Source organism: Pundamilia nyererei, unplaced genomic scaffold, assembly GCF_000239375.1.
Source record: "Pundamilia nyererei isolate P.nyererei 1_Seehausen unplaced genomic scaffold, PunNye1.0 scaffold00010, whole genome shotgun sequence".
NCBI lineage: Eukaryota > Metazoa > Chordata > Actinopteri > Cichliformes > Cichlidae > Pundamilia > Pundamilia nyererei.
Window position 1 is genome coordinate 5668833 of NW_005187411.1, and position 25248 is coordinate 5694080.

Below are 25248 nucleotides of genomic sequence, written 5' to 3' on the forward strand. Positions count from 1 at the left end.
GCTCATTGGGATCTGATTGCTGGGAGTTTTTCCTGTATTACTGTAGGGTCTTTACCTTACAGTATAAAGCACACAGACAACTGTTGTTGTGATTTAATGCTATATAAATAAAACTGTACTGAACTGAATTTTAATCAGTGGTGTTAAGGATCTTGTCATAATTATGAATGTGGACAGTACCATGTGGAAGCATTACTGAAGCAGTGTGAAATCATCTTGACAAAGAACAGAATAAAAGGCAGCCAAAAGAAAGTGTTGAATTTCCTTCAGGAAGCCTGTAGAACTCATCCTGAAGACTACTTGAGCACATCAACACCAACAACCTCTGTGCAACTAAAGCATAAAACAATAATTAACAATGGGGGGGAAAAAGGTTTATTATAAGTAACCCTTTGGTATGTAAAAAAAAAATGCAGATACACAAAAACTATATTTACAAGGATGTACTGCAAGACAGCAGCAGTTCTTTTTTTATTCTCTATTAAAATTGATTTTACATTTGCAACTATTAAATGTAGACCACATTGTCTCAACACAAAAATATTTATACGTTACAACATTGGAAGTTATGTACATTGAAGTGGTGAGGAAGACTGGCAACAGATGTTTGGCTGTTCGTGTCTCAAGGTGGGGGGATCCCACCTTTCCTCTGCTAATTTTGACTCATTTGAAGAATTTCAGATTTAAAAATAAAATGAACAACATGACATTTCATTTCTGGCTTTGATCAGTCATTATCTGAGAAGTAGAAATCCTCCTCCTGTTCATCACTTTCAGACAGCGCCTCATTGTTTCCAGGGAACATCTCCCAAACCACGAATGTATCGTTTTCTAGTGCAAAAGAGGGGAAAAATAAATAAAACAGGTGGTCAAAGACAAAAAACCAAAACTCTACCTGTAAAGTTATGAACTCTTTTCCTTTTATCTATATATTCCTTTTGTACAACTGTTACCTAATTCTTAAGGACACTTACCCGTGTTGCCACATCTTCTCATTGTTCTTTTAGCTGATGGTGTGGGTGTGAATCTCTGAAAGTCAAAAGAAATACAGTGTTGTGTGAAACAAACTTCCATGATGAAAAATGTCACAAATTACGCCCAATCTGTTAGGAAAGAAGTACCTTTGAAGGAAGTGGGAGCTTGCAGGCGTTAAACTGATTTTTTTTAATCCTCTTCTGCAGTTGATACACGTACTTATCGTCATTGTCCCTTTAAAATCGAGGCAAAAATTAAGTGAAAACGTTGTTTTCCTGCACTCATCTCATTTCAGGTTAGAACAGACGTTCGCCCACCTGTTTGGAGAACCCATCATGCCTGGAGTGATATGCAGACACTGAGGAGTCTTTACTTCAGGGAAACGTGCCGACATAGGGGTCAAGGGTTCCAGGTCCGACACTGCCAAGTCTTCTTCGTCCTCGGAATACAAGGAAGGGAGCTGCGTGTCGAGGCACGGTCAAGAGGAATGGTTAGTTGTTGTTTAGTGTAACGACTACTCATAAAAATCCTGTGAAAGGGAGACAAACCTCAAAGCGCTTGTTCTGCATGTATTCAGAGCTGAAAACGTCATCAACATTGTCCCTGGGCATAGTCTCCAAAAACTGACGCACTTGCTGTTTTCTCTTTAGGGTTCCCACTCGGGCTGATATCACAGGATGATCTGTAACCAAACACAGGCAGATAGGCATCACCGGCTAAGGCTATGTAAGGGTGCTAAATTTGTGTATACTTTGTTCAAATCTGTGTAACAAAACAAGCTCTAGACTGTATTTAAATTTTAAAGAATTTATTACTCAAAGAGAAAACAGTAGATCAATAATGAAGGTACCTGTTGGCTGTATGCCTAAAATTGTCCCATTTTACTTAAAGAGTATAATGGGACACAAAGTAGTGAATAGTGAAGTAATACTTTTCAATGCTGGAAAAATATCCCTCAAAGTTATTAATGAAACACCTCCCTTAAAATGGTACACAAATTAACTAACTTGCACAGTCGACATCCCAGAAGTGTCTATTCCCTACCTGGAGCTTGGGGCGGCTCAACCTTTTTCTTTTTGGGTTTCGTGGCTTTCTTAGCAGGACTGTACGATGCTCCCTGGGATGTGTGCTGGCTGTGGCACTCTTCTGCAGAACGGGTTCCCACCATCCGTGCTACCTTTGCCCAGTAATTTGCCATGTGCTTAGGATAGTAGGACACAGCCCTGGCAAACAGAACATAGAAAAACACGATTATAACCACAAGAGAGCGACAAGGCTTTACTGAGGATACAAAACTCACTCTTGTAGTCTCATCAGCTCTGCCTCTGTCCACTTATCCTCATCGTGCTCCGGCAGTATGCTGCCCTCGTTCGTACTGCGTTTCTTGCTGGATTGCGTGGGCGCAGCCAAAGTCTTTGTGGGTGCTGGTGCTCTGGTGCATTTGCTTGACTTGTGTTTTGGTTTGTGCCTCATCAAGTTATCTGAATCCTCTGACTTGGTGGATGAGGACCCATGTTTTGGCTGAGACCTGCTACGAGCATTTCTACTGCTTTTACTGTGCGCTCCTTTCCTTTCCCTCCGTCTCCTCATGGGTAACTCATCGTGCGATGACAGATTCTGGGATGTTTCATCATTCACTGGGGGAGATTCTAGGGGATTTGTGATCCGTTTTCTTGTATTTACTCTTTTTGTAGGCCTGCGAGTGGCATGTGACCCATATTTTTGGGACTTCAGTGCTGAAGGCTCTCTGTTATCTTTTTCCTCTTCAGATCCTGGTGAGTTGTTTGCGGCAGAGCTGTGGCTCGACTTTGACTCCCTGTGAGTGTTCCTGCTGTCTTTACTGTGTCCTCGCTTCTTCCTCTTAATAGATAACTCATCATCTGATGACAGATGCTGTAATGTTTTAACTGAAGGAGTTTCTGGGGAATTTATGACAGCCTGTTTACTTTTAGATAATCTTGCTGAAGCACTACAGCTGCCCTGTGGCTGTTTTTGTGACCTCTGTGCTGAAGACTTTTCATTATCACTGTGGTGTTTTAGGACAGTGTCCACATGTAGTTCTCTTTCTTTAGCAGGACACTTTTGGCCAGACCTTGTTATTCTTCCTGCCCCCTCCTCAGGGCTCATTAGTAGCTCTGCAGCAGGTTCGAGAAAATCAGACTGATTCCTGTCTGGTTTAGCCTTGACTCTGTTGCGTCTGTGAAGAGGAGCCTTGACCTTCCTCAGTAGTACTGATGCCTCCTTTTCACCTAGGATCAGAGAACAGTTTTATGCAACATGTACTTTAAAATCTCACACTGCTATGACTAAAGCTCCAAGAGCGTCTTTACCTTCACTGCAGGGCAAGAACACACGGACGGGCTCCTGCGACATCCCTGTAGACAATGTTGTATTGACCTCCTGTGGAATATCAAAATGAATATAGTTGAAGTAACTCACCCTTAATTATAACACACACAAGCCCAACTTTAGGTGCTTACAGAGTTGCAGATGGAGGTATTATAACATTCATGGATGGTAACGTTCATGAACGCATCTAGAATGACGCGCCCTCCTTTCCAGTACTCCAAAGGTGGTTTGATTACTCGACCGCTTCGAGACACTTTCATGCTAGAGGAGGGGGCACCCATGGGAGGGCAGGAGTCAGCTAGAGAGAATTAACAGAGAAAGTAAAATTACTTTATTGTAAAAACAAAAACAACAACAATTTATTCATGCCCCCAAATCCACTAAAAACAAACAAACAAACAAAAAAAAAAAAACACGTCACCAGGTTTGTATCGTGTACTTACATGTCATAAAGGAAGTTTGCTGGTTCAAAGAACTGTTGATGAGGGAGGCCTCCGATTTTTTCTTCGATTTGATACCACTACTTTCACTTTTCTTCTGTCTTCCTCTGCCTTGGTTGCTACAGGAAAACAAAATTTAGGTCTTAACCAAGCCCAAAGGTGTAAAACAATCAATCTAGACAAATTATACAAAAAATAATTAATTTAGTCACAATCCCCCTGCAAAAACAAACACAATATATTGAACGCAAGAGCAGGGATGTGAAATTAGTGTTCTTACTCTCTCGACTCTGTCAGCATCTTGTTGTAAAGCGCCTTCCAGTCAGGAGGAAAACCCTTTTCAAACTTTTTCAAAAACCACCTGGGAAACTCTGGGAAAAAAGAAAGAGTAAATCCATGTAATACCATGCATAGGACTCTCTCTATACAGCTTTGCTTCATCCTTTTATCCATTTTTAATTTCTTCCCACGCACAATTGGAAAAAGGTTCAAGTCAGCTTACCGGATTCAACTTTCAAGTTCATCTTCCCAACCAGGATGTAAACCCTGCCGGAGACGGTCTTTATCATAGAATTAGAAACCCTGTGCATGATGACGTTACTGTTCCATGGTATGTTGTCTTCCCTGGGAGGAAATGACCAGCAGTTAACTATGAACCTCATAAAAATCTTTTGGATGAAACCAAAAAAATGTCTAAGTCTAATGTCTATCAAATGAGAAAAGCAACCTGACATCATGTCATTCTCCTCATTCACAAAGTTCAAAATTACATCAAACAACACTTACTCGTGGATTCCATCAACAAAGAGGCCCTTGCTGTTCTTCCTCAGGAACCACTTTTTGAGATAAATCACACTCTCCTACCAAAGGAGGGAAACAAGGGGACAATGATGAACCAGAGAAAACTTGTATAGGGAAATGCAAACTGCCGCTGACCTACTTTTTCAATTTGCTCTTGAAATGTAAATGTATCAGTAACTGTTTTTCTTCAAACAGCTGGAGTTTTCAGGCTCAACCGACACAAGGCCTGCCATTTGTTCACTTATATTTCATTAAGAGGCATTTGTTTTACTCACGCTGGGGAATGTTGCTTGCTTAGGCCACTTGTTGCACTTGAACACAGTCTCTTGTCTCTTCGGAATCAAGATCTTCGGAGAATTGAGCACGAGCGGGTCTTCGAGCAAAACGGGCTTCGACGACACAGCCGAGGTCAGAGCGTCAGCTGAGTGGCAGTCAGCTGACTCTGATATGTGCCGGCTTACAGGAACATCACTTTCTGAGGTGTTTGTAAACACACTGTCGTCCCTCTCACCAACACTGTGAGGTGTGGAGAGAGGGCTGTCTCCGGACTTAAGGGAGTTACCTATGGGAAAGATATTGTGCCATAAGCAAAGGTGTGTTGTGCACAGTGACCTGGGAAAACTCAAACTATATCTATAGAAACTGCTTAAACCGGATGTGCTGCTTTTTTAACACCATGGCACACTCACCTGCATTAAAGATGTCCCTCGTGGTATTGATAGCTTCACGAACTCCCCGCAGTTCCCTTTTGCTTTCTCTCTCCTTCATATAAGCAAACATCTTAGCTGGAGACATTATAGGAATTTTTTCCAAAACAACACCACAGCCTGTTTCAAAACAGAAGAAATATTTTATTATTATTCTATTGTAGGCGTCTACCAGGTGATTTCTATACACCTCTATATTCTGATGTAAGGTGGGGAAAGGCAGGAAAAAATGTCTCACGTCTCTCTGCCACGGATTTTCTTGGTGTGAACATGTCTTCGGGGATCCTCTCTGGTTGGTCAGTGGAGCATCCTCTGATGTTCATCCAGGTGCTGTGGGTGTTCTCCTCGCTGAGAGCAGGGGCTTTCCTCTGCCGAGGCTGACATGCGAGTTCATTTCTCACCTCCTCAGTGCTGTTGGTGTTGACTTTGTTAAACTCCTGCTGCTCCCATTTTCTCTTCCTCAGCCTCTTCACCATGGGGGAAAAGGTACTGGCTGTAGACAGGGGTTTGTGGAGAGGAGCGCATTCTTCATCAGAAGCAATGCTCTTGCAGTCACTTTCGACAGGTTGAACCTTCAACGGAGTCGTGCTGGAGAGGATGAACTGATCCGCGTCTCTGACCTGAGGAGGTTCTTTGTGGATATGATTAGTCAGAAAGAGAGGGTGAGATACGGCTGTCGACTCCAGGAAACGTCTCTCGCTTCTTGTGCATCCAAGTCCCATTTCAACCACTGGAAGCGTTTCCTCCAAAGGTTTGCGGATAAAGTCTGAATACGAATACGGAGAGGTTTTCTGTGGACTCTTAATGGGCGAGAGAATCAAAGGCTGGGCTTCGTTGCCGAACATCTGATTCTCATCGAACTCCTCAGTCACCCAGATCCTCTGCTGCTGCTTCCTGGGCGACTTTAAATTAACTCTGTACTCCTCTCGAGCGTTGTTCGGCGGACCGTTGTCGTCTTTTGCGCACATCGCTTCCTTTTGCACCTTGGATTTGAGCTTAGCAAAAACTTTGGCCGGAGATTCAAACTGCGGTTTTGTCTGTTGTAATAAATGAAAATACGAAGCCATGATTCTCGAGCTGAAGTTACCTGACTGTAGATCCGAGGCGTTAGCTAGCAGCTAACGAGCTAGCCCGCAAATTTTAAATTTCTCATCACCGCCGCCTTTGGCTCAAACCGTGTGACGTACTTTCACAACAAGTACGTCACTGCCGCTCATCTCTGGAGTTTTGTTTTTATGAATAAAACTTTATTTAAAAGTTTGAAAACGTATTCTTGCAGTCTGTAAGTTTTTTTTATTTTTTATTATTTAACACGAAAATACAAATAAATATGATACTTTTATTACTCACCAAAGGTTGAGCATGTAAAAAAAAAGTAAATAATAAATGGATAAACGAAGAACTATACATATATAATATTCAATATAATTCAATCTAAAAATGTCAATTAAATTTAAGACTAAAAAATGATAACCAGTGTAATATGACTTCAGAAAAGTAACTGATAATTAATTTCTTTATGAAGAATTTTTTAAAAAGAAGATGACTCTTTCACGTGATACATACAGAAAACATAAATACATAATGTGAATTTCTTTCCCTTTGTAATTTTCCAAAATAAAAAATTATATGTGCTGTTGAGTTGATATATATATAGCAATGTAATTGATATGTTTGTGTATTTTAACTTATATTTGTTCTTTATCATGTAGTTTAAATTATTAAATTCTTCTAGTTTTACACACACATTCTATTCTCTTTAATTGTAGCCATGTATTACTCTAACCACTTTCCATTTGTGGATAAGAGCTCCCCAAGAGTAAAATCACTTAACTTAAAGTCTTTATTTGCATAGCAAATAATATAAAAAGATATAGCTAATATTAGATTCAGACAGCTTTTCCTTAACTTTAAGGATTTATCTGTAAAAGCAATAATATTTAGGAAATTTTTATGTATTTAATTAATTTATATGTCATAATTCATAGGCCTAGCAACTTATCATACTTTCCATTGGTACTTGTACTTAAGGAGAATACTATAACGCAATTAGTATGCACAGGTCTTATTTATTGTACTCTTTTTATTGTACAGCGCTTTGTGACGGTTTTTCTGTAAAACGCGCTTAATAAATAAACTTTACTATCTTGATAACATGCATATACATGCAAAAATATGCAAAACCTGACCGTTTCTGTTGTAACTCACAGACAGTTTTGATTTTTTTTAACCCCTGCATTTTCTCCCCTGCAGAGGGCAGTAATGAGTAAAGAACCCACAAAAGTCCAGGGAGGAAAAAACAGCACCGAAGAAGAAGGTGCCTTACCACGCAGGCGCAATCTTAGTGACATTACCGTGTTGAGTGTGTTGTGCTAAAAATTAATAGGTGGAGAATATTTTTTTTGTATTTCCGTTATTCTGACTGGGCTAGATAACGGTGCACTTTAAATGAAGGCGCGTGAATAACAGACTGCTGCAAACATTGGGATATAAAGTGCTTTTTGGCTGCCTTCAAACCGACGTTGAGCGAGTAAAGTGATGCAACATGGCAGCAGCGGCTGCCAATAGGGGCTTTCTTTCAGCATTAAGGACTCAAAGTTGGGGTCAGACCCGAGGACTTAACTCGTTAGCTGAGAGGACAACCAGTCGTGTCTCTGCTGTGATATGTAACCATGAGGCTGCAGGAGGACACACAAGCCTGGACAGGAGAGCTCAAGCTGGGGAGAGAAGAAGAAGAAACGGTCGGGACAGCAACAGAAGCTCCTCTTTGCTCACCTCTGTGTCGGTGGGTTTGGGGCTCTGTGGTGCGGTGCTTCTGGACACTGAAAAAGACCAAAAGGGGGACAAAGAATTGGCAATATCCCGGGGATTTCTCCAGCACATCCTCCCATCGGCTCAGTGCGCTTCTCCCTTCAAACCAGACAGCCCCCGATTTAAGTACAACTTCATTGCAGATGTGGTGGAAAAATCTGCTCCAGCTGTGGTGTACATTGAAATCGTGGGCAGGTGAGTTAACTAGAGAGGTGCCATTGACGGTAATAAATGTCAGTGAGGTTTTTTTTCTGTGTCTGTGTGTGACTTACTCGGTTATGTTCCTAAATCAAGATTTCAGACAGCTGTGAGAGCACACACTGGAGATAAGCACTCAGTCCCAGAAGCTGATCTTGCTTGCCCGGACATGTACCAGAAAACACGAGAAAGGGGCTTGTTTGTTTGTTTGTTTGTTTGTTTGTTTTTGTTTTGTTTATTACAGATGTAACAGAAAAGGACCCAAAGCATTTGTGATTTTATTTTCAAAAAACATCATCAGCTGCTGATATACTTTAGCAGTGGATAGTCTTGTTTTTATCAGTAAGTGGAATCAGGTAAAGTCCTGACAGTCAGTCCCCACCTGTCACAATAACCGTTTACTGTGTGTGTTTAACTTGAGCAACAGTTCTCATAAAGGAGATCTGCTTTTACCTATTTCCAGTCCAGTCCTTTTACCTGACCTTTTTCCTGAAGAGTTTTTCTTTTTTCTTTTTATTGTTGGTTAAGCTACGTAATGCTGACTGATGAAGCTGAAGTAACATTAAAAAGGCACTTAACTCACTGGAGGAATAATGGACAACTTGCCTGAGAACCAGTTTTTGAATTGTGTTTTTAGGCACTTTGTTACTGCAGCTTGTCAAAAAAACACATAGTTTGTTTTTTTTTCTTTAACTGAATCTATGCAAAATGCCAAAGATAAGAGTTTGAAAAGCATGAAGTAGTATTTTTGAATCAAGATGACTCCAAAAAGGTATTAGCTGAAAAATATGTCTGTGAAGGTTCTCAGTCATCCAGGTCATCGTTGTCTAAGGAGCTTGCAAAGAAAAGCGTCTGGACTTCTTTAAGTTACTTGAAGACGTTTCACCTCTCATCCGAGAAGCTTCTTCAGTTCTAAGGTCAAATGGTGGAGAGTCCCAGATATAAACCTAGTGGGAGTTTCCCCCCACAGAGGGACAAAAGGACCCCCTGATGATCCTCTAATCACCTGAGTCAAGGTGTGAAACTGGGTGTGGGTCCCAATCAGCCAGAGTTTCGGGTGAGTTCATTGTGAAACCTGGCCCCACCTTATCATGGGCCAGGTTTCACAATGAACTCATTTTTGTCCACACCCAGTTTCACACCTTGACTCTGGGACTCTCCACCATTTGACCTTAGAACTGAAGAAGCTTCTCGGATGAGAGGTGAAACGTCTTCAAGTAACTTAAAGAAGTCCAGACGTTTTTCTTTGCAAGCTCCTTTGACTATTAGCTGAAAACATGACACATCTCAGCAGTGCGCCCTTAAAAAAATTGAGGAACCTGGAGAAGTGGAGGACGTTTCCTTTTTTCTTTTTTTTCTTTTTAAAGAAGAAGTGACAGGCCTGTCTAACAGTCTGTCTAAATGAAATTCAAAAGAAGACAAAATCCAGCAAAAACCTGACACAGGACCTGAGAGATGCATCTTTAAAACACAGTGCACTGCATTTCAGCCTGTGATGTTGGGGATGTCAAAATTTATGCAATCGCAAACAGAAAAGTAACGTCAGATCTTGATGCTACATGCTACATTACATCTGCCAATCCATCTTTTGATTGGTGACAGCTCTATTTTTTATTTTTTTTATTTTTTTTTCAGTATCACAATGATGTCAAACAAAATCAAGCATATCTGGATAGAAAAACAAAGACTATTCCTGAAAACTACAAAAATGATTACAAGAGAACTTAGTGTGTTGATGAATGAAGGTGATCACACCAAATATTGACTTTAAAACTAATTAGAACTGTACAAACACCGTTTTTGCCTCATATACCGTTACTCTATGTTTGCACATGTTTCAGTAAAAACAAGGAACTTATATTCCTTTTTCCTAGACACACATAAAGAAATGAGGGATGGCTCAAGACTTTTGCACAATACGGTATCTCCTGCCATATAAACTAACCCTGAGAAACCAGGGTCAGTAAGATAAGCTGCATTTACTTCTTTACAGACACCCGTTCTCAGGACGAGAGGTCCCAGTGTCAAACGGCTCCGGTTTTATCATCAGCAGCGATGGTCTCATCATCACCAATGCCCACGTTGTAGCCAACAAGCGAGGCGTCCGTGTGAAGCTCACCAATGGAGAGACGTACAATGCCATCGTGCAGGATGTCGACCCTGTGGCGGACATCGCCACCATCAAAATCTCTGCAAGGGTGAGCAAGAAAATACAGGCCAGTCTCAGTGAAAGGAGCTAAACTAGCATGTGTGCTTTCACCACAGACAGAGAAACACAGAGCTTTATTTCAGATGCTCTTTCTCTCCCCTGACATGCAGAACCCGTTACCCACTCTCACACTCAGCCAGTCGTCTGACATCCGACAGGGAGAGTTTGTGGTTGCCATGGGAAGCCCATTTTCGTTACAAAATACAATCACATCGGGGATTGTCAGCTCAGTGCAGAGAGGCAGTAAGGAGCTGGGCCTGTCCAACTCCAACATGGAGTACATACAGACCGATGCAACCATTGATGTGAGTACTTGAATAGAATATATTTAAACTGGATATGTTGATAGTGTATTTTCAGTGACTCAGGCGTCTCCTGTCGTGTTTCTAAATGCCACATTTGACTAATTGTTTTTCAGTTTGGAAATTCTGGAGGTCCCCTCATTAATCTGGTGAGTCACAAGTCCTGTTTGTGTGTCTCACTCTCACACACTCACACACTCTCTCTCTCTTTGTGATGCAATACAGTGGCAAAACCATTGCCTTGCAGCCTGTTTCCGATTGATGTATTCTAGTCTATTGAAGTGTTTATTTTAAGTCACACAGCATGCAGTGCTGGAATTAAAGTGCTCTCCAGTAAGTAGTCATAAAATGTGCCTTGATTTCAGCCACAGGTATATACAAACACATGCTGATTGGGCTAACACCACAGAAACTAAAACCATGATAATACTTTGTGTTTACTGAGCACACCCATTAAACACTCAGTGTCCTGGTGAAAGAAGTAAATCCTTTGGCCAAATGCCTCAGACCTAGATCCAACCTAGTCAACATTTACAAGGAATTCCAGACCATTTTTCCTTCCAGAGCTACTTCAGCAGAGCTTTATACATGCTGTACTTCACTTTACAGTGGCTCTCATTTGTTGGTAATAAAAACAAGTCTATACAAAAACACATTTAGTCATTGTGGTTCTATATACTCATAAATGGAACAAATACATGGCGTTAATGTAATGAAAATGGAAAGTACTAAAACATAATAACAAGGAATAATCTGCTGTAGAGCAGACACGTGCTGTAAAGGATTTTAATTATTTGTAATGTTGATCGGCTAATTTATACTGTGTGCGTGACCTTCACTGAGATACAATAAGAAAAGTTCTAATTTATTTTTTCAGATGTTTCCCAATTCTTTTGTTGCATCAGGTAAAAATGAGTTAAACGCAACAAACATAAAGCTAACATGTACTGTCTAATATAATAACACAAGCAGCCTTTAAAAACCTTAAAGATGCATATTTGTTGGTCAGTAATCCCTTTAAAATTCTCTCCCTTGACCCTTGAAAAATTTTGCTGGTCTTCAGCCTTCCTGGCATTTTGTATGATATAATCATAAACCTGAAACTCCATTTACTTGTCATACTGTTCACAGGAACAATACAGTCTTTTTGCCTCATTTGTTCAAATGTGTTGCATTTGTTCCTTACTGTAATTGATGAAGGAGTAATCATATTTTCAGACACATTTATTCGTATTTGTGCATCATTTAAATGGCTTCACTTGCTCTTTCTTTCCACTGAAGGACGATTTCTTTGCTTGTGTCAACAGTCTGTTAAGAGTGTGGGGTTGATGTGCGATTAGCCCGAACAATTTAAATGGCCAAGTCATCTCAGTTGATGATGCGCCAGGTGTTTGTTGACTAAATGTTGTTGGATCTGATCTCATAGTTCCGCAAATCAGAGTGCCTTATCTCTCCTTTTATTAGGATGGTGAAGTCATTGGTATAAACACCATTAAGGTTACCGCTGGCATCTCCTTTGCAATTCCGTCTGATCGTGTGAGGCTTTTTCTGGAGAAAGCAGCCAAAAGAAAAAGTAAGAAAACGATCAAGAATCAAAAGCAATGCATCGCATCTTTTTATGTGGCTTTCTACCTCATGGTGTTATAAAAAATATGTTAGAAAACCTGCAGTCTTTCATGAAGTTCACACATCTTTTCTCACCTCTCCCAGGCACTTGGTTTCATAAGGATGAGACGAAGCAGCGGTACATTGGTGTTATAATGCTGACACTGACGCAGAGGTAAATGTAGCGAGCGATGCCCCGTTAGAGCAGCAGTGCGCAGTGTTTGATCTAAAACAAGGTGTTTTCTGTGTGTTCCTTTAGGATCATTGCTGAGCTGAGGTTGAGAGACTCATCTTTTCCAGATGTGACTCACGGTATCCTGATTCACAGGGTAATCAAGGGCTCTCCAGCTTACAGGTAAGCATAAAGGATGCTTCTTCTTTCAGCTCCTCAAGTTCAGCAACTTATATTGAGGTTGCTTTAATCTAATACATGTGTTTGTGGTTGTAATTAAGATGCAGGCATATGTGAGATGTTTGTACAGACTTATAGTGACTTGGTGCACACAGAATAAATTTTTACTTTTGTCATTATTGCTGTATTAAGGGGGATTTACAGTGGCCCTGAGGGTTCAAATGCATAGCAACTTAAGAAAGCACCAGGAAATAGATGAAAAACACAAAGTCGAAGTTGAATGAAACACAGTAAATGTAGACAAAAAAAATCTCACAAAACACAATGTTTTTGGGGACACAATGTGACGGACAACTGCAGAAGTGATAGAAACCAAAACGTGCGAAGGATTGCACTGAGACATCAGGATTCATCTGTGTGAAGAAAAGGCAAAGTTATGTGTGTGTTAATAGCAGGATTCATAACTGTAGAGGGTCTTTTTGTTTTTAAAGCTGTAGATATACGTTATACGTTTGTTTTTGTTGGTATATAATTGTCGTATGTCTTGTTTCAGAGCTGGCATGCAAGCCGGAGACATTGTGCTGGAGATAAACGGGGCCAAGGTGAACACCTCAGAGGAGATCTATGAGGCCGTCCGCAGCAGCGACAAAATCACTATGCAGGTGCAGCGAGGACAAGAGATACTCCACCTTCACATAACTCCCGATTATATAGATTAATGCAAACTGCATTATTTCATGTCAGCCGCTGGACAGAATGAGTTGTTAGCTTGTGTACACCAGAAAACTGTGAAACCTTACAGTGACTGTGTTCAAAAGAAAATGTTTGCCGTTTAATAAATTAGATTTTATGTAAAAGTTTTCTTATATTCTCCAGTATTTCACTAACATTTGGAGAGGTGTCAGCTTACAGTGAACGTGTAGGCATTTTAGCCATAGTAAGTGTTACCTGTTTAAAACTACACTGGTGCAGTCTTCATGGTGCCATTTTTCATTAAATGATAAAAGCCATGCTCACTGTTTATTCACGGAGGGGTTCTTAGTGAATTCTACCTCTTCTTTCTTACTTATTGCTCAGAGTAGCCAAACTTGTGTCTCTTGTAATGATTTGTGTCCAAAATGCATTATTTGTAAAATAAAAGCTCACGGAGCCTGAGAGGGTGCACTTTATTAAAGCCATTTAATGTTGTTAGGACAGCAAAAGGAAGCAAGAGAGACCCAACACTATGGCAAGGATGAATGGTATTAAACTGACTACCATTACATGAGCACAGAAGTCACAAATGTTGCCGCTATGATGATGATGATGATGATGAGAGTAACATATGAAGTCGCACTGATTTAAAGTATGTCACACACAGTAAAGACCAAAAAGGAAAAAATGACATGAATTCAATTCATGAATGTTTAAAATGCCAATTCTGCATGAGAAGTAAACGTGAGGAGGTTATTCAGATTTCATTGAGCACTCTGAAGCCATAATGAGCAAAATAAAATTTCCCTGGTATATGTACAGTAACACACACTTACAGTAAAGTAATAAAGTGACATGTACTGGACTGCTACACAATTTCATGTATTAACCTCAAAGACTGATAGCTAATAAATTGAGATAACATTTATTAAACAATATTTTAAACAATATATTCATACTTCTGGACTAAAGACATCTTATTAGGTACGAGTACTACAACATACAAGTATGGGAGGAAAAATACAATTGTTCAAACCCCATTAAAACTACTTTAAAAAGGCTTAATATATATTGCTGGTAATATTTTTTCTTTTTAAGAAAATATAAATTGTGCGACTGAAGCTTACAATACACTGCTGGCAGTGGCGCCAGATTCTGTGGTGACCAGCTGGGAATGGGTCATCCGTCAAGGCGCCGTGTGCTGAGAAACTCCCAGGAAGAGAGGGAAAGCAGAAAAAACTAACCAAGAAAGGACAGCTGGACATCACGCGATGCCTGAATCGCTCGCACTTAAACCCAATTGCTGCTATGGTGTTTGTCACGGTGGAATGCTGCAAATATCACAAGATGTGCACAAACAGCAGCCAAACTATAATAAACTCATACAGATACATAAATAAGTGGGGGTGGGAGGTCTTGGAAACGTGTGTTTGTGTTTTGGAGGGGGCGTTGGGGGTTTGGTTGACAATGTGAGGAACAAATTGTAGTGTCCAGTCTAGTCCAGCAGTGAGCAGGCTAAATATTGACTCAGTTGATGTGGTCCAAAGCACGAAGCAGCTCCTCTCCCTGCAGTAAGTACTGACCCTGTAAGGGTGCGTTCACCTCGCAGTCGTCGCGGGTGAGGAGCGGCAGGCCGAAGGAGGAACTGGTGGCCTCTGAAGTGCTGCCAAGCAGGCGACTCGCCAAATCTAAGATCGGAAAAGATCCAGTTGAATCTCTGATGTTCAATTTCAAGTAACACAGTAACACTACTTACAAAAAAGAACTAGTTTATTCACCTGAAGACAGCAGAACGATGGTCCTGGTTGTACCAGACCCTGAAGGCTTCAGCTTTTTGCCCTTTTCAACCTGCTGCTGGAGCGAAGTTCCCTGAAAAATAAATAAATAAATACATAAATAAATAAATAAAGACGGTCCCATATCCAGAAGTCAGATTATACCGACTATGCGTATGTGCTGAGGACTAACCTGTTCTATAATCTCTTTTAGGTCACTAATTTTTCTTTTGCGCTGTGCATTCTGAACTGCGAGGGTCCTCAGCGGCATCTCTTTCTCCAAATGTGGGGCTCTGCAGCACACAAAAAGTAGGCCTTAACTATCCTCTAAAAAAGGCCATAAAAATGTAATTTGGCCAAAAAAATTAAAACGTTTAAGAGATGTTACCCATTTGCCAAGATGGTGGGAGGATGAGGAGCATCTACAGGCTCCACAGGTGGTGCTGGGGAAGCTGTGCGACTGCCTGGCGCACTGAAGGGGGAGCTGGGATAGCTGTGGATTGGAGTACTCTCAAGGGACTTGACTGATCCACAAGACAAAGGCTCTCCTGGGGGCAGGCTGAGCAGCTGGAAATCATCATCCATGGGAATGTATGGAGCTAACATCTCCAGATCAAAGTCCTCAGTTTCCTTATGAGGAAACAAAAAATGAAATGGATAAGAATACAGAAAACTCTGGTGTTTATGTGATTCATGACTAACTTAATTTAAAAAAAAAAGTAAAAAGTGATGCTTTTTCTAGATTTACTACCTGTGTGTTGAAGGGTGTTTTGGGCTCTGTATCAATAGCAAACAGCTTCTCAACCAAGTCTAGCTTGAAGTCCGAGTTCATCTCTGAATCCATGGGGAAGCAGAAGTCCAGTGGACTGCCGGGCTAAAAAGAAGAGAAGTCAAAGGTCATTTTTTTCCAATAGATATTACTGAGTGGTTAAAAATATTAACTGTCAATGTCGTATGTTGACAACAAAATAGTAAGTCAGTTTTACCGCTGGGGGCCTGTGGCTGGTTGTGGTAGTAGACTGGGCTGGAGCATAGCTCTCAGACTTTGAATCTTCAGAGTTAGTGCTGGAAACATCCAGAGGCTCACTGGGTGGCAGAGGGGAAAGAGGCAGAACCAGCTTGTCATCTGTGGAGGGAAGCATTACATCGTTGTAGAGAGGGACATCCTTCAGAAGATGGATATCTGATTCTGTACCTGAGGGTAGACAAAGGTCAGAATCGTTTCATTTAGCAAGAAATAAACCAAGTTATGCTGTTTAAAGAAGTTTAAGTATGTTTAGTCGGGTACTAACCGGGGCAGCTGAAGTGCAGGGAGACGATCGTGTCTCCGGCAGCTGGTGCCAGCATGGTGAGGGCTTCAGGCTCTCCCTTTAGGTGGTCATACAGGTTAATCGGCAGCTGGGTGACTGCCGAATCAGTAAGGATTTTGAGTATGTTCATCTTTGGGCTTTTCACCACCTCCTCCTCCTTCGGCACTTCCTCCTCCTTCTCCAGTTCAGCCTTCTTTGGCTGGACTGGAGAGAGCTCGACCTGGCTGATCTCGACTACAAGCTGGTCTTCCTCCTGCTGTTCCTCCTTTACCGGCTTCACATCTGCGGTCTGCTTCACTGACAAGATCAGTTTCTCCTCCTGGATGCCACTACAACAGAGGAAGGACACGATGAAATTATGCTGCTGTAAAATTACTACCAGTGTATCTCAAGTAAAAAGATAATCCTAACCCTTACCTAAGGGTAAGGGTTAGGATTATTGTGTTTCCTCTGAAAGAATGACTTCAGTGAGACTTCAGTGTACCTGAGCACGAAGTTGACACAGACAACACACTGTGGCTGGGAGTTCTTGTTGTTGTAAATGACAGTGGCCTGTGTTTCCACCCACACGAAGCCTCCTTTCTTAGCCAACATTCGGTACTGGCCTGTGCAGACTTGGCCCTTTGCAAACACTAAAAACATCAGGGGGGAAAAAAAAAATTTAGTTAGGCAAAATTAAACGGCTAACATCTGTTTTAAACTTTTAAATCCAATTATGTTTAACATTTTTGTTTATGCTTACAGTTTTGGTGGGTCTTGGTAAGGTGGTCTGAATCCAGAGCATGGTAGTACTCATACACAGAACGATCCAACAGGTCCTCTGGATCATAACCCATGAGATCAGTGATCCTAGAGAAACAAACAATTTATTTAGATTGAATTCTGTAGTACCTACACTGAGCACTAGATGGCTCTGTGTCACTACACTACAATAGATAGAGCGACGCTGATGAACGGCAATAGCGAGAACATAGGTTTAAGGAGCTGATTTAGATTTGATCCCTGTATCTTAAGCATATAAGACTTACTCCCACTGGCAAACTAACCTCTCATCACAGTACGTGAACTTCATGTCCATCGTGTGGCGGCTGAGGAAGGTCTTGGTGTCCAGAGGGACCTCAATGTTGGAGGGGTGTGGGATTGGATCGCAGATCAAAACCAGGTAGGGCACAGGTGGCTCCTTTTGCCCGTTGGTGCCCTCTTCGTCCGGGCTGTCATAAACGCGCACGTGACCTGTGCAGTGAAGCACCTGCAGGAGGACAACAGTTGTGTGATGATTATGGGATGTACTTTTGTATTTTGTGTGACCACAACATATTTTTTTTTACTTTCAGTCCTTTGACATAATCTGTAAATGAGAAGCATTGCAAATTTAAGTATGTTCATTTCCTTCACACAGTAACATTGTCTGCCATAACTCAATGTAGTTTGCATCATTCACTTTTATGGATGCAAACTAGTTTTCAAACACACTGATCATAAGCTACGCTGACTTTATTCTCCCTCAGTCATCAGCACCTACAAAAATGACATCACGTGGACAGCTGCTTACTAGTCTTGTTTTCATCACTCCTCCCTGCTCTTTAGCCCACAATAGCTGTCATCACGTGGCTTTATTATTGCCAACAGCACAGTGGTCCAGCTCAAAGGAGGCCAGGCTTTATTAAAATGTTCTGTGAAATGTGATTGACTCAGCCAGCAGCCGTGGTGTTGACAAACCGAGATGAACAACGCACATTGGAAACGGCAACACAAATAAATATATTATCACTTATTACATTACTGCTTCTGATGGCAGGTCTGCGAGTGTGTTCCCACCACAGCCTACCTTCCATGTAGCAGATTTGACGTTGACAGTGCGGCCCCTGCTCGTGAGGGTGCACTTCATCCGCAGAAAGAAGCTACGCTCTGTATTTGGCTCCTTGGATTTCTTGGAGCCTGAAATCACAGAAGCAGGAATAATGGAGCCACAATTACAAAAGGGGGGAAGCTGCTTCTTACATGCTGTTTCAATGGTGACCACTTCCATTTATTACTGCCTCTATTTTAAATCTTCATATTTCAGTGTTGGGCAACTGCCAATTTGCATACAGGAGACACCAGGGTGCAAAAGTGGTTGCTGCAACGCTACCAGCCGTTATAAGTGCACATACCATCAGTGTGCAGTGAGTCCAAATCCAAGCAGTACAGAACCACGTGTGGGTTCCAATTAGACCTACTGTTAACAAATTACCAGTCACACCAATGTTATGAACCACAGGTGTAAGCACAATTTGTGATACACCACAATCACAAAACTATAAGCTGACATGACCTCATTGATCGTGCTGACCTCGTGACTAGATAGAGGAAATGATCAATTGTTCTCACAGCTTCTTGGTATGAATTTATCGGCTCAGATTGAACTGTGCTTCCTGCTAATTGGTTGACCTGACAGTGCTGCGCTCGTTTATTTCTCCCTTCCTCTGTGTTGTAGGTTTCATAAAGAGACACTACTCACCGGGTCTGTGGATGAGCATCTCCCTCAGCTCCTCTTGGTCACAGGGATGTGTGAAGTCAAACACACTGTGTCCAGTCAAGTCAAACTGCAGAGTACAGAGAGAGAGACAAAAATGCTTAGTAACAGTTAACAAATACAGGATCTAACCTTTTTCTAGAAAGAACCAAATTTCAAATCACTTTAATTCCAAAGACACACAATTCAGATCTGTATTTGCACAAAATTAACTGTAGAAAATACTGTACTATATTATACAGTCAACGCAAAAACTCCTCCGCCCTGAATTTTGCACTTTTGTCTCCTCCGATCAATCTCTTGCTCTGTGCTTCTCCCTTCTGACACAGCAGGTCAAATCAAACCAACCTGTGCAAGCCCGAGGCACTTGCTGACATTCTCGGAGAGATAGATCATATCTCCATCCTCGGACAGCACCATGAGAAAGCCCTCCAGAGCTTTTAGGTAGGAGCTGTTTAGCTGAATATCAAGCTCTGCATCTTCCTCTGTTGTTGGCTCATCTAGAGGAGAAAACAGAAGGAGGAGAGGAGGGAGAATTTGAGGTAGAGGGAGGCAGGGGGGAAAAGCAAAGGAAAAGGAGATCAGGTAAATGACATGGAAATATCCTATTATTATTATTATATCACAACACGTTGTTGGCAGAGTTTATTATAAACAATTCAAATTTACACTACGGACCTGTAACTGAAACCTTATGGGGCTACATGACATAAACAACAATGGCTGCACAATTCAATAATCAGAAGAGTGTAAAGAAACACAACTGTGCACCAAGCTGAACTTCTCATTATTAGGTGGATAGCATACAGATATATACAGATACCTACCAGTGGAAAGCAGTTTTCTCATGCGCAGGTAACTGATGGTGAGTCTCATGATTGAGGCCTTGTCCAGGCTGGAGCTGACACTGTGGGGCAGGGGCAGCTGCTGGGCCAGCTCGTAAAACACCTCTGACTCCTTCCCACGCCGACATCGTGCTGCATCCCTTGATTTCTCCTTCCTGCGCTCTGAGCTCGCTCTGCTGGACAAAGGTAGTGGATCAGCCACAGCTCTGACACATACCGGGTTTGTTATGCACACTGCTAGACCTGACATCCCTCCTTTCTACAGCCTACAGTGTCTAGAGAATGCTGCGGCAGCTGGAGTCTGCAACAAGCAACCTCACGGCCAAGCCACCGTCTAGACCCCCGTCAGACTCATTTACATGCATAGCTATCTGCAAGCATCTTATTGGCTGTTGACCAAAAGAAACTGAGTCCTCCCACTCAAAGTGATTGGCTAGGAGGATAGTCATAGATTCTCCTGTCTCTTGGTGCACGGCCAAGCTACAGTGCAACATCAATCATCATGATGTTTACAAGCCTGGTTCAACCAATCTATGGGGACGAGAGATGACCATACCTGCACCAACACAGGGTAAACACACAAGCACACTAACACAGTGACACACTGCGAGTGACCTTCACCTACCAGGACTAACAAATGATCACAGTTTCTTTCATTTATGTTAGTGGCTCATGACTGCTTCTGCTGACCGTAGCTCCAGTTTCGATCTTACATTTAATCCAGGCAGTGATCGAAGGTCTGCCTAATGGACTCTCAGAGGACTGTAAAGAAGAAAAAAAATCACAGGAGCTGACGGTACTTTAAAACACCCAAAATCTTTAAAGTGATAAAAATAGATAGCTACTATATATATATATATAAAAAAAAAAATATATATATATATATATCATGCTCTTGTTTTTATATTCAGCTGGACAGAAAAACATTCAACAAGGCACTGATTTGGTGTTTTATTTGCACTGTTGTGCAATACAGATTCTTTTATTACCACAAACATAAATACACTGGAAAATCATCATCCTAATTGTCAACCACACTGCTCTACTTCAACCCAAATGCATTTAGCTGACACTGGACCAGCATGACAAGGAAATGTCATGGATGGAATGGATGGACGCTCAAAAGCCCTTGGCTATGAAACACACACCTAATTGAAATTGATCTGTTACGCACTTGCAGCGCTGACCAAGGCCATGCTGTTATTTGAGGCTCTCCAACAAGAAAAGGGGCCGGCTAACTAAAATTAGCTTACTGTATATCAAATCACCTGGCAGGGTGTCAGGATGCATTTTTTCCATCAACTATATAATATGTGCAAACTCCTGTGCAACGTAATTAGTCCTTTGGGGCAGAAGGATTTGCACAAGTCTAGGCAAAGCATTTGTCCCCCAGGAAGTCGCAAACATGGTGCTGAGAGCAAAAAAAAGCAGTCTGTAAACATGTGAGGCATCTCCCAACAAAGCTGCACAAACAAAAATCTAAACATGAATGCAGTGACCACTTTTCAACCCAGGGAAAAAAGAGAGAGAGAAAGAGCAAAATCATACTGGATAACAGCCAATCCACACATGTACACGATCTCTTTCCTTCTTACTCCACTCCTCACCCGTCAAACCATGCATGTAGATATAAACTGGAGAATCTTGAATTCTACAGTGAGGAAGCCAGCACCTCTTTAATGTTGGGGGAATGTCAACCCATACCTTCATCATCTGGTAAAACATTTCTATCCTGGAGTAAGTTCGGGATACAATACCCACATGCACAGGGCATGAAGGTCACTGAGTGGTTTGATGACTATGGAAATGATGTGAGTCATATGCTGTGGTCACAGTAACAAATTAAACACTTATGGGAGATTTGGGTCCGGATTGTAAGAGAGGGCTCCATCTTCTTCACCCAAACACCAAATAAGGGAATATCTTCTGGAAGAATGGTTTCATCCAGAGTTTCTGAGAATTGACTAAATCAGTGCAAAAACATTGCAGCCCACAAACCTTAGTAACACACTTCCTTGTATTATTTTTCCACTTGTCACCCCTTTTTAACTGTAGCAATTGAAAAAGCATATGATGAAGTAGGGCTGATTGAGTATGACAAAGGTCACAATAAAGATAATTTTGGCTAATATTGATGACAAAAATATTTAAGGTTTCTGAAAGCTCATGCATTTGTTGTTCGTCAAAGTTCTTGAAACCAAAATCTTTCAAGAAAAACAAAAAAAACTTTTACTAGATTTTGATAATCAAAGTCTGTCTTACACATCTTTACATTAAATGTACTTTTTCTCAGTTTCTTTCTTTCTTGCCAACCAAGAAATCCGAACTCAATTTGCACAGTTATGCTAATGCAAACTGAGCAAAGTGGACAAGCAAAGAAAGAGAGAGCGGTTCTGTTAAAAACAGCCAGAGTTGGGACAAGATAAGGCTAACTATATTTACTGAGGAGACTCCATCTGTTGCATCACTGCAAAGCAGAGGGACATTTGACGCTGAGCATTTTCCATTTACCTCGCTATACACCAGCATAGCGAGGTGTATAGCTCGCTATGCTGGACCATCATAAATGTTGACAAAAACAGCAGCAAAACAATCAAAACAGAAATGAGGAAAAAGATTAGACGAGACTAAAACTAACGCACATTACCATCAAAATACTTTGAATAAAACTAAAACAATATCAAGTGACAAACTGAGACTTTTGGTTGTGTATTAACCAAGAGGAAACCTCTTGAAGATTGTTTACAGAACAAATAAAAACAGATTTCAAGCCAAGCAGCAGTTACACCCATACATGCATGCAGATTCACCGTTACTATTGTCAATACCATGGACAAATATTTACAACACCCTCTGTAAACTCTGTTGGACACAGCCAGGATATCTGGTCAAAATAAGAGCAGTTCTGTCTGTATGTATCACACAATCACCTCCAGCCTACTCAATTAATTAGGTCAATTTATCATTACAAACTAAAGGATCACAAATGGTTAATATGCTTTATACACAGGACACACACTGAGAAACTTCTCTTGCTGAGCAGCTCATCATGACTGAACCATTAGCCTGCCATACGCATTTTCTTTTGTAGTTGTATCAGGTCCTCATGCAAATCCTGCCCAAATCAAGCCGACAAGTAATACTGCACCAGAATACAACCCTACTGAATAAAGAGCCATTACAAAGGTTATTTATCTCATTTACCTAAGGCTTCATTGAACAGAACAGTACTGTGTACCTCTTATGAAACCTTTAAAAGCACCACTGATAAGGATACAGTAGAGAAGTAGTAAATTTATAGGTCATAAACAACAGCAGACAGTTTCTAAAGTTTCCCATTTGGACAATAGTCAAACACCACCTTCACTTTTGTGCTTTTCTAATTCAGTTGTGACACTAAATTCCAAAAATCTAAAACCGCTACTATTTCATAACCGCCTCCACCATTTCCAAGCTTGAAATCAGCTTCCCTAGGAACACCCAGTTCACTTGATGTTAAAACTAAGGCCACCAGAGAGGCCATCATTATGCAACAGGATTAAAGCACGTGGTCATGTCTGCCCAGCTGCCCTCTACTTGCCCTACAGCAGTCACATTTTGTAGTATTGCTCACTTTAGACTTGTTTGTGAATTGGCGCTATTACATAAACAAAATGTATTTGGCTTGTAGCCAAGTGGAGTAGAGATTAATAGAAAAACAAAACACTCCACAATAAAATTCAGTGTGAACAACGTTAGCAGTTTCCTATGAAACTTGTTACTAGAGGTTGTCCCAATTTTTATTTTTTTATTTTTTTTTAAAAAAGACAAACACTCCGTCCTGTTCAGTGTGACACCAAACTATTATATAACCAGCTCTGGAGAAACAACACTGCCCAATGTAGGGAGAAAATCAGAGCAGGGCTCAAAATAACTCATTTAAAAGTCAAATTAATCACTTGCATTATAGCTACATGAAGTAATATTTTTGTAAATAGCAAACATACACAAACTCCTGTGTGTTTAGTGTGACATTTTAGCACATCGTATTGGTTTTTAAATATTTTGCACACAGCAGTGGATCAGAAAAGTGAAATTCTGTCCAATAAAGAGCCATCTAAATAAAACAAACAAACATTAATCTGAATGAACATTTGTGGTGACTGTAATAATACACAGTCAGACACTTTATTGGACACACCTTGCTTGTACTGGGTTGGACCCCTTTTTGCTTTAAAAACTGCTTTAATTCTTTATGCTGCAAATTTGTTTGCTGCCTATTATGCAAATCCTCCCAATCCACCACATCCCAGAGGTGCTCTACTGGACTGAGATCTTGTGACTGCGGAGGTCATCAGAGTACAGTTTGACATGACTTGAGCTCTGTCAAATAGCGCATATTCCTGCAAGGTGCAGTCACCAGAAGATAGATACACTGTCGTTATAAAGAGATGGACAGGGTCAAGAACAATACTCAGGTAAGCTTTGGTGTTTAAACAATGCTCAGGGAAGCCACTAAGGGGTATAAGATGTGTCAAGAAAATGTTACCCGCATTATTACAACAGCAGCATGAACTGGTGCTACAATGCAGGATGGATCCATGCTTTCATACTGCTTACACCAAATTCTATTGTCCAATTTTTATGAGCCCATGTGAACTATAGCCTCAGTTTCCTGTTCTTATTTGGCGGGAGTGATGCCAGGTTTACAAAGACAAAAAAAGAAGAAGAAGAGTAATTTCACCTCAAGTTAAAATAATTTCAACAAGCCATAGTTACTACAGCTGATTACATTTATTCCATGAACACCCACTGACTCAACTGCAGCTTTGATAACAAGAGCAACTCAGCAGGACTTCTGGGTGTTCTAGTCTGACTGATTCACCAGAAGTGGACGTTACAAATCTACTTCCTCTGGCTTCCCGTGTCTTTGTTGACCATGCTTTGATTTTAAAACGTGATCAAAGGGGGGGAAAAACAACTTGGAATCACAACATGAAATGATAAGTTTAAAAAAATGGGCCTTTCATAAATCTAGTAGGCTCTTACAGCTTTGACTACAAATATTGTTTAATGTGGAATTATCACAATTTAGCTTATATGCTCCTTCTCACATGGCAAAGATCACTGACTTTACTGTTTGTTCGTGTGCGACATGTTGCCCTTCACACTACAAAAGTACAATTACTTTACAGCAAACCATAAAGATATTTGTGACCTAAAGTTTCCAAAATATAAAAGTGGAATATAATATGGACCAAGTTTCATTGTTTATACAACAGTTCACAACACAACTCCAGCAGGGCCTTTCCACTACTTTTCTGTAAAGTGCTTTTTTTGCTTTAAGAAAATCAGTCCCTCTTCCCGCTCCACCACAACCAC

The 25248-nt window shown here is 41.0% G+C and overlaps 3 protein-coding genes across 3 annotated transcripts in view; 1 reads left to right on the forward strand and 2 right to left on the reverse strand.

Moving 5' to 3' along the window:
• Positions 1 to 428: 428 nt before the first annotated feature.
• Positions 429 to 6489, reverse strand: mis18bp1 (MIS18 binding protein 1). The gene is made up of 16 exons (XM_005723965.1): positions 5511 to 6489; positions 5255 to 5392; positions 4841 to 5127; positions 4551 to 4624; positions 4267 to 4388; positions 4045 to 4135; positions 3768 to 3883; positions 3456 to 3622; positions 3306 to 3375; positions 2276 to 3224; positions 2020 to 2198; positions 1524 to 1657; positions 1293 to 1435; positions 1122 to 1209; positions 975 to 1029; positions 429 to 831 (listed from the first exon to the last, which is right to left on the reverse strand). Exons 1-16 carry the CDS (start codon positions 6337 to 6339, stop codon positions 728 to 730), a joined length of 3546 nt encoding a protein of 1181 aa, XP_005724022.1. The 5' UTR covers positions 6340 to 6489; the 3' UTR covers positions 429 to 727.
• A 1092-nt stretch (positions 6490 to 7581) lies between these two features.
• On the forward strand, positions 7582 to 13904 carry LOC102214280 (serine protease HTRA2, mitochondrial-like). The gene is made up of 8 exons (XM_005723966.1): positions 7582 to 8278; positions 10275 to 10479; positions 10601 to 10795; positions 10909 to 10941; positions 12257 to 12365; positions 12503 to 12572; positions 12657 to 12752; positions 13303 to 13904. The coding sequence occupies exons 1-8, from the start codon at positions 7818 to 7820 to the stop codon at positions 13466 to 13468; spliced, it is 1335 nt and encodes a 444-aa protein (XP_005724023.1). The 5' UTR covers positions 7582 to 7817; the 3' UTR covers positions 13469 to 13904.
• A 5-nt stretch (positions 13905 to 13909) lies between these two features.
• The window catches only part of hif1aa (hypoxia inducible factor 1 subunit alpha a), a 16032-nt gene continuing 4693 nt past the window's right edge, over positions 13910 to 25248 (reverse strand). The window contains exons 2-15 of the mRNA XM_005723967.1: positions 19870 to 20060; positions 19391 to 19542; positions 19028 to 19112; positions 18356 to 18465; positions 17574 to 17776; positions 17270 to 17376; positions 17012 to 17159; positions 16510 to 16856; positions 16204 to 16412; positions 15969 to 16091; positions 15606 to 15847; positions 15411 to 15510; positions 15221 to 15311; positions 13910 to 15130 (exon numbers count right to left, since the gene is read on the reverse strand). Of these exons, the coding sequence (XP_005724024.1) occupies positions 14970 to 15130; positions 15221 to 15311; positions 15411 to 15510; positions 15606 to 15847; positions 15969 to 16091; positions 16204 to 16412; positions 16510 to 16856; positions 17012 to 17159; positions 17270 to 17376; positions 17574 to 17776; positions 18356 to 18465; positions 19028 to 19112; positions 19391 to 19542; positions 19870 to 20060 (2269 nt within the window). The 3' untranslated portion in view covers positions 13910 to 14969. The remainder of the gene's footprint in view (positions 15131 to 15220; positions 15312 to 15410; positions 15511 to 15605; positions 15848 to 15968; positions 16092 to 16203; positions 16413 to 16509; positions 16857 to 17011; positions 17160 to 17269; positions 17377 to 17573; positions 17777 to 18355; positions 18466 to 19027; positions 19113 to 19390; positions 19543 to 19869; positions 20061 to 25248) is intronic.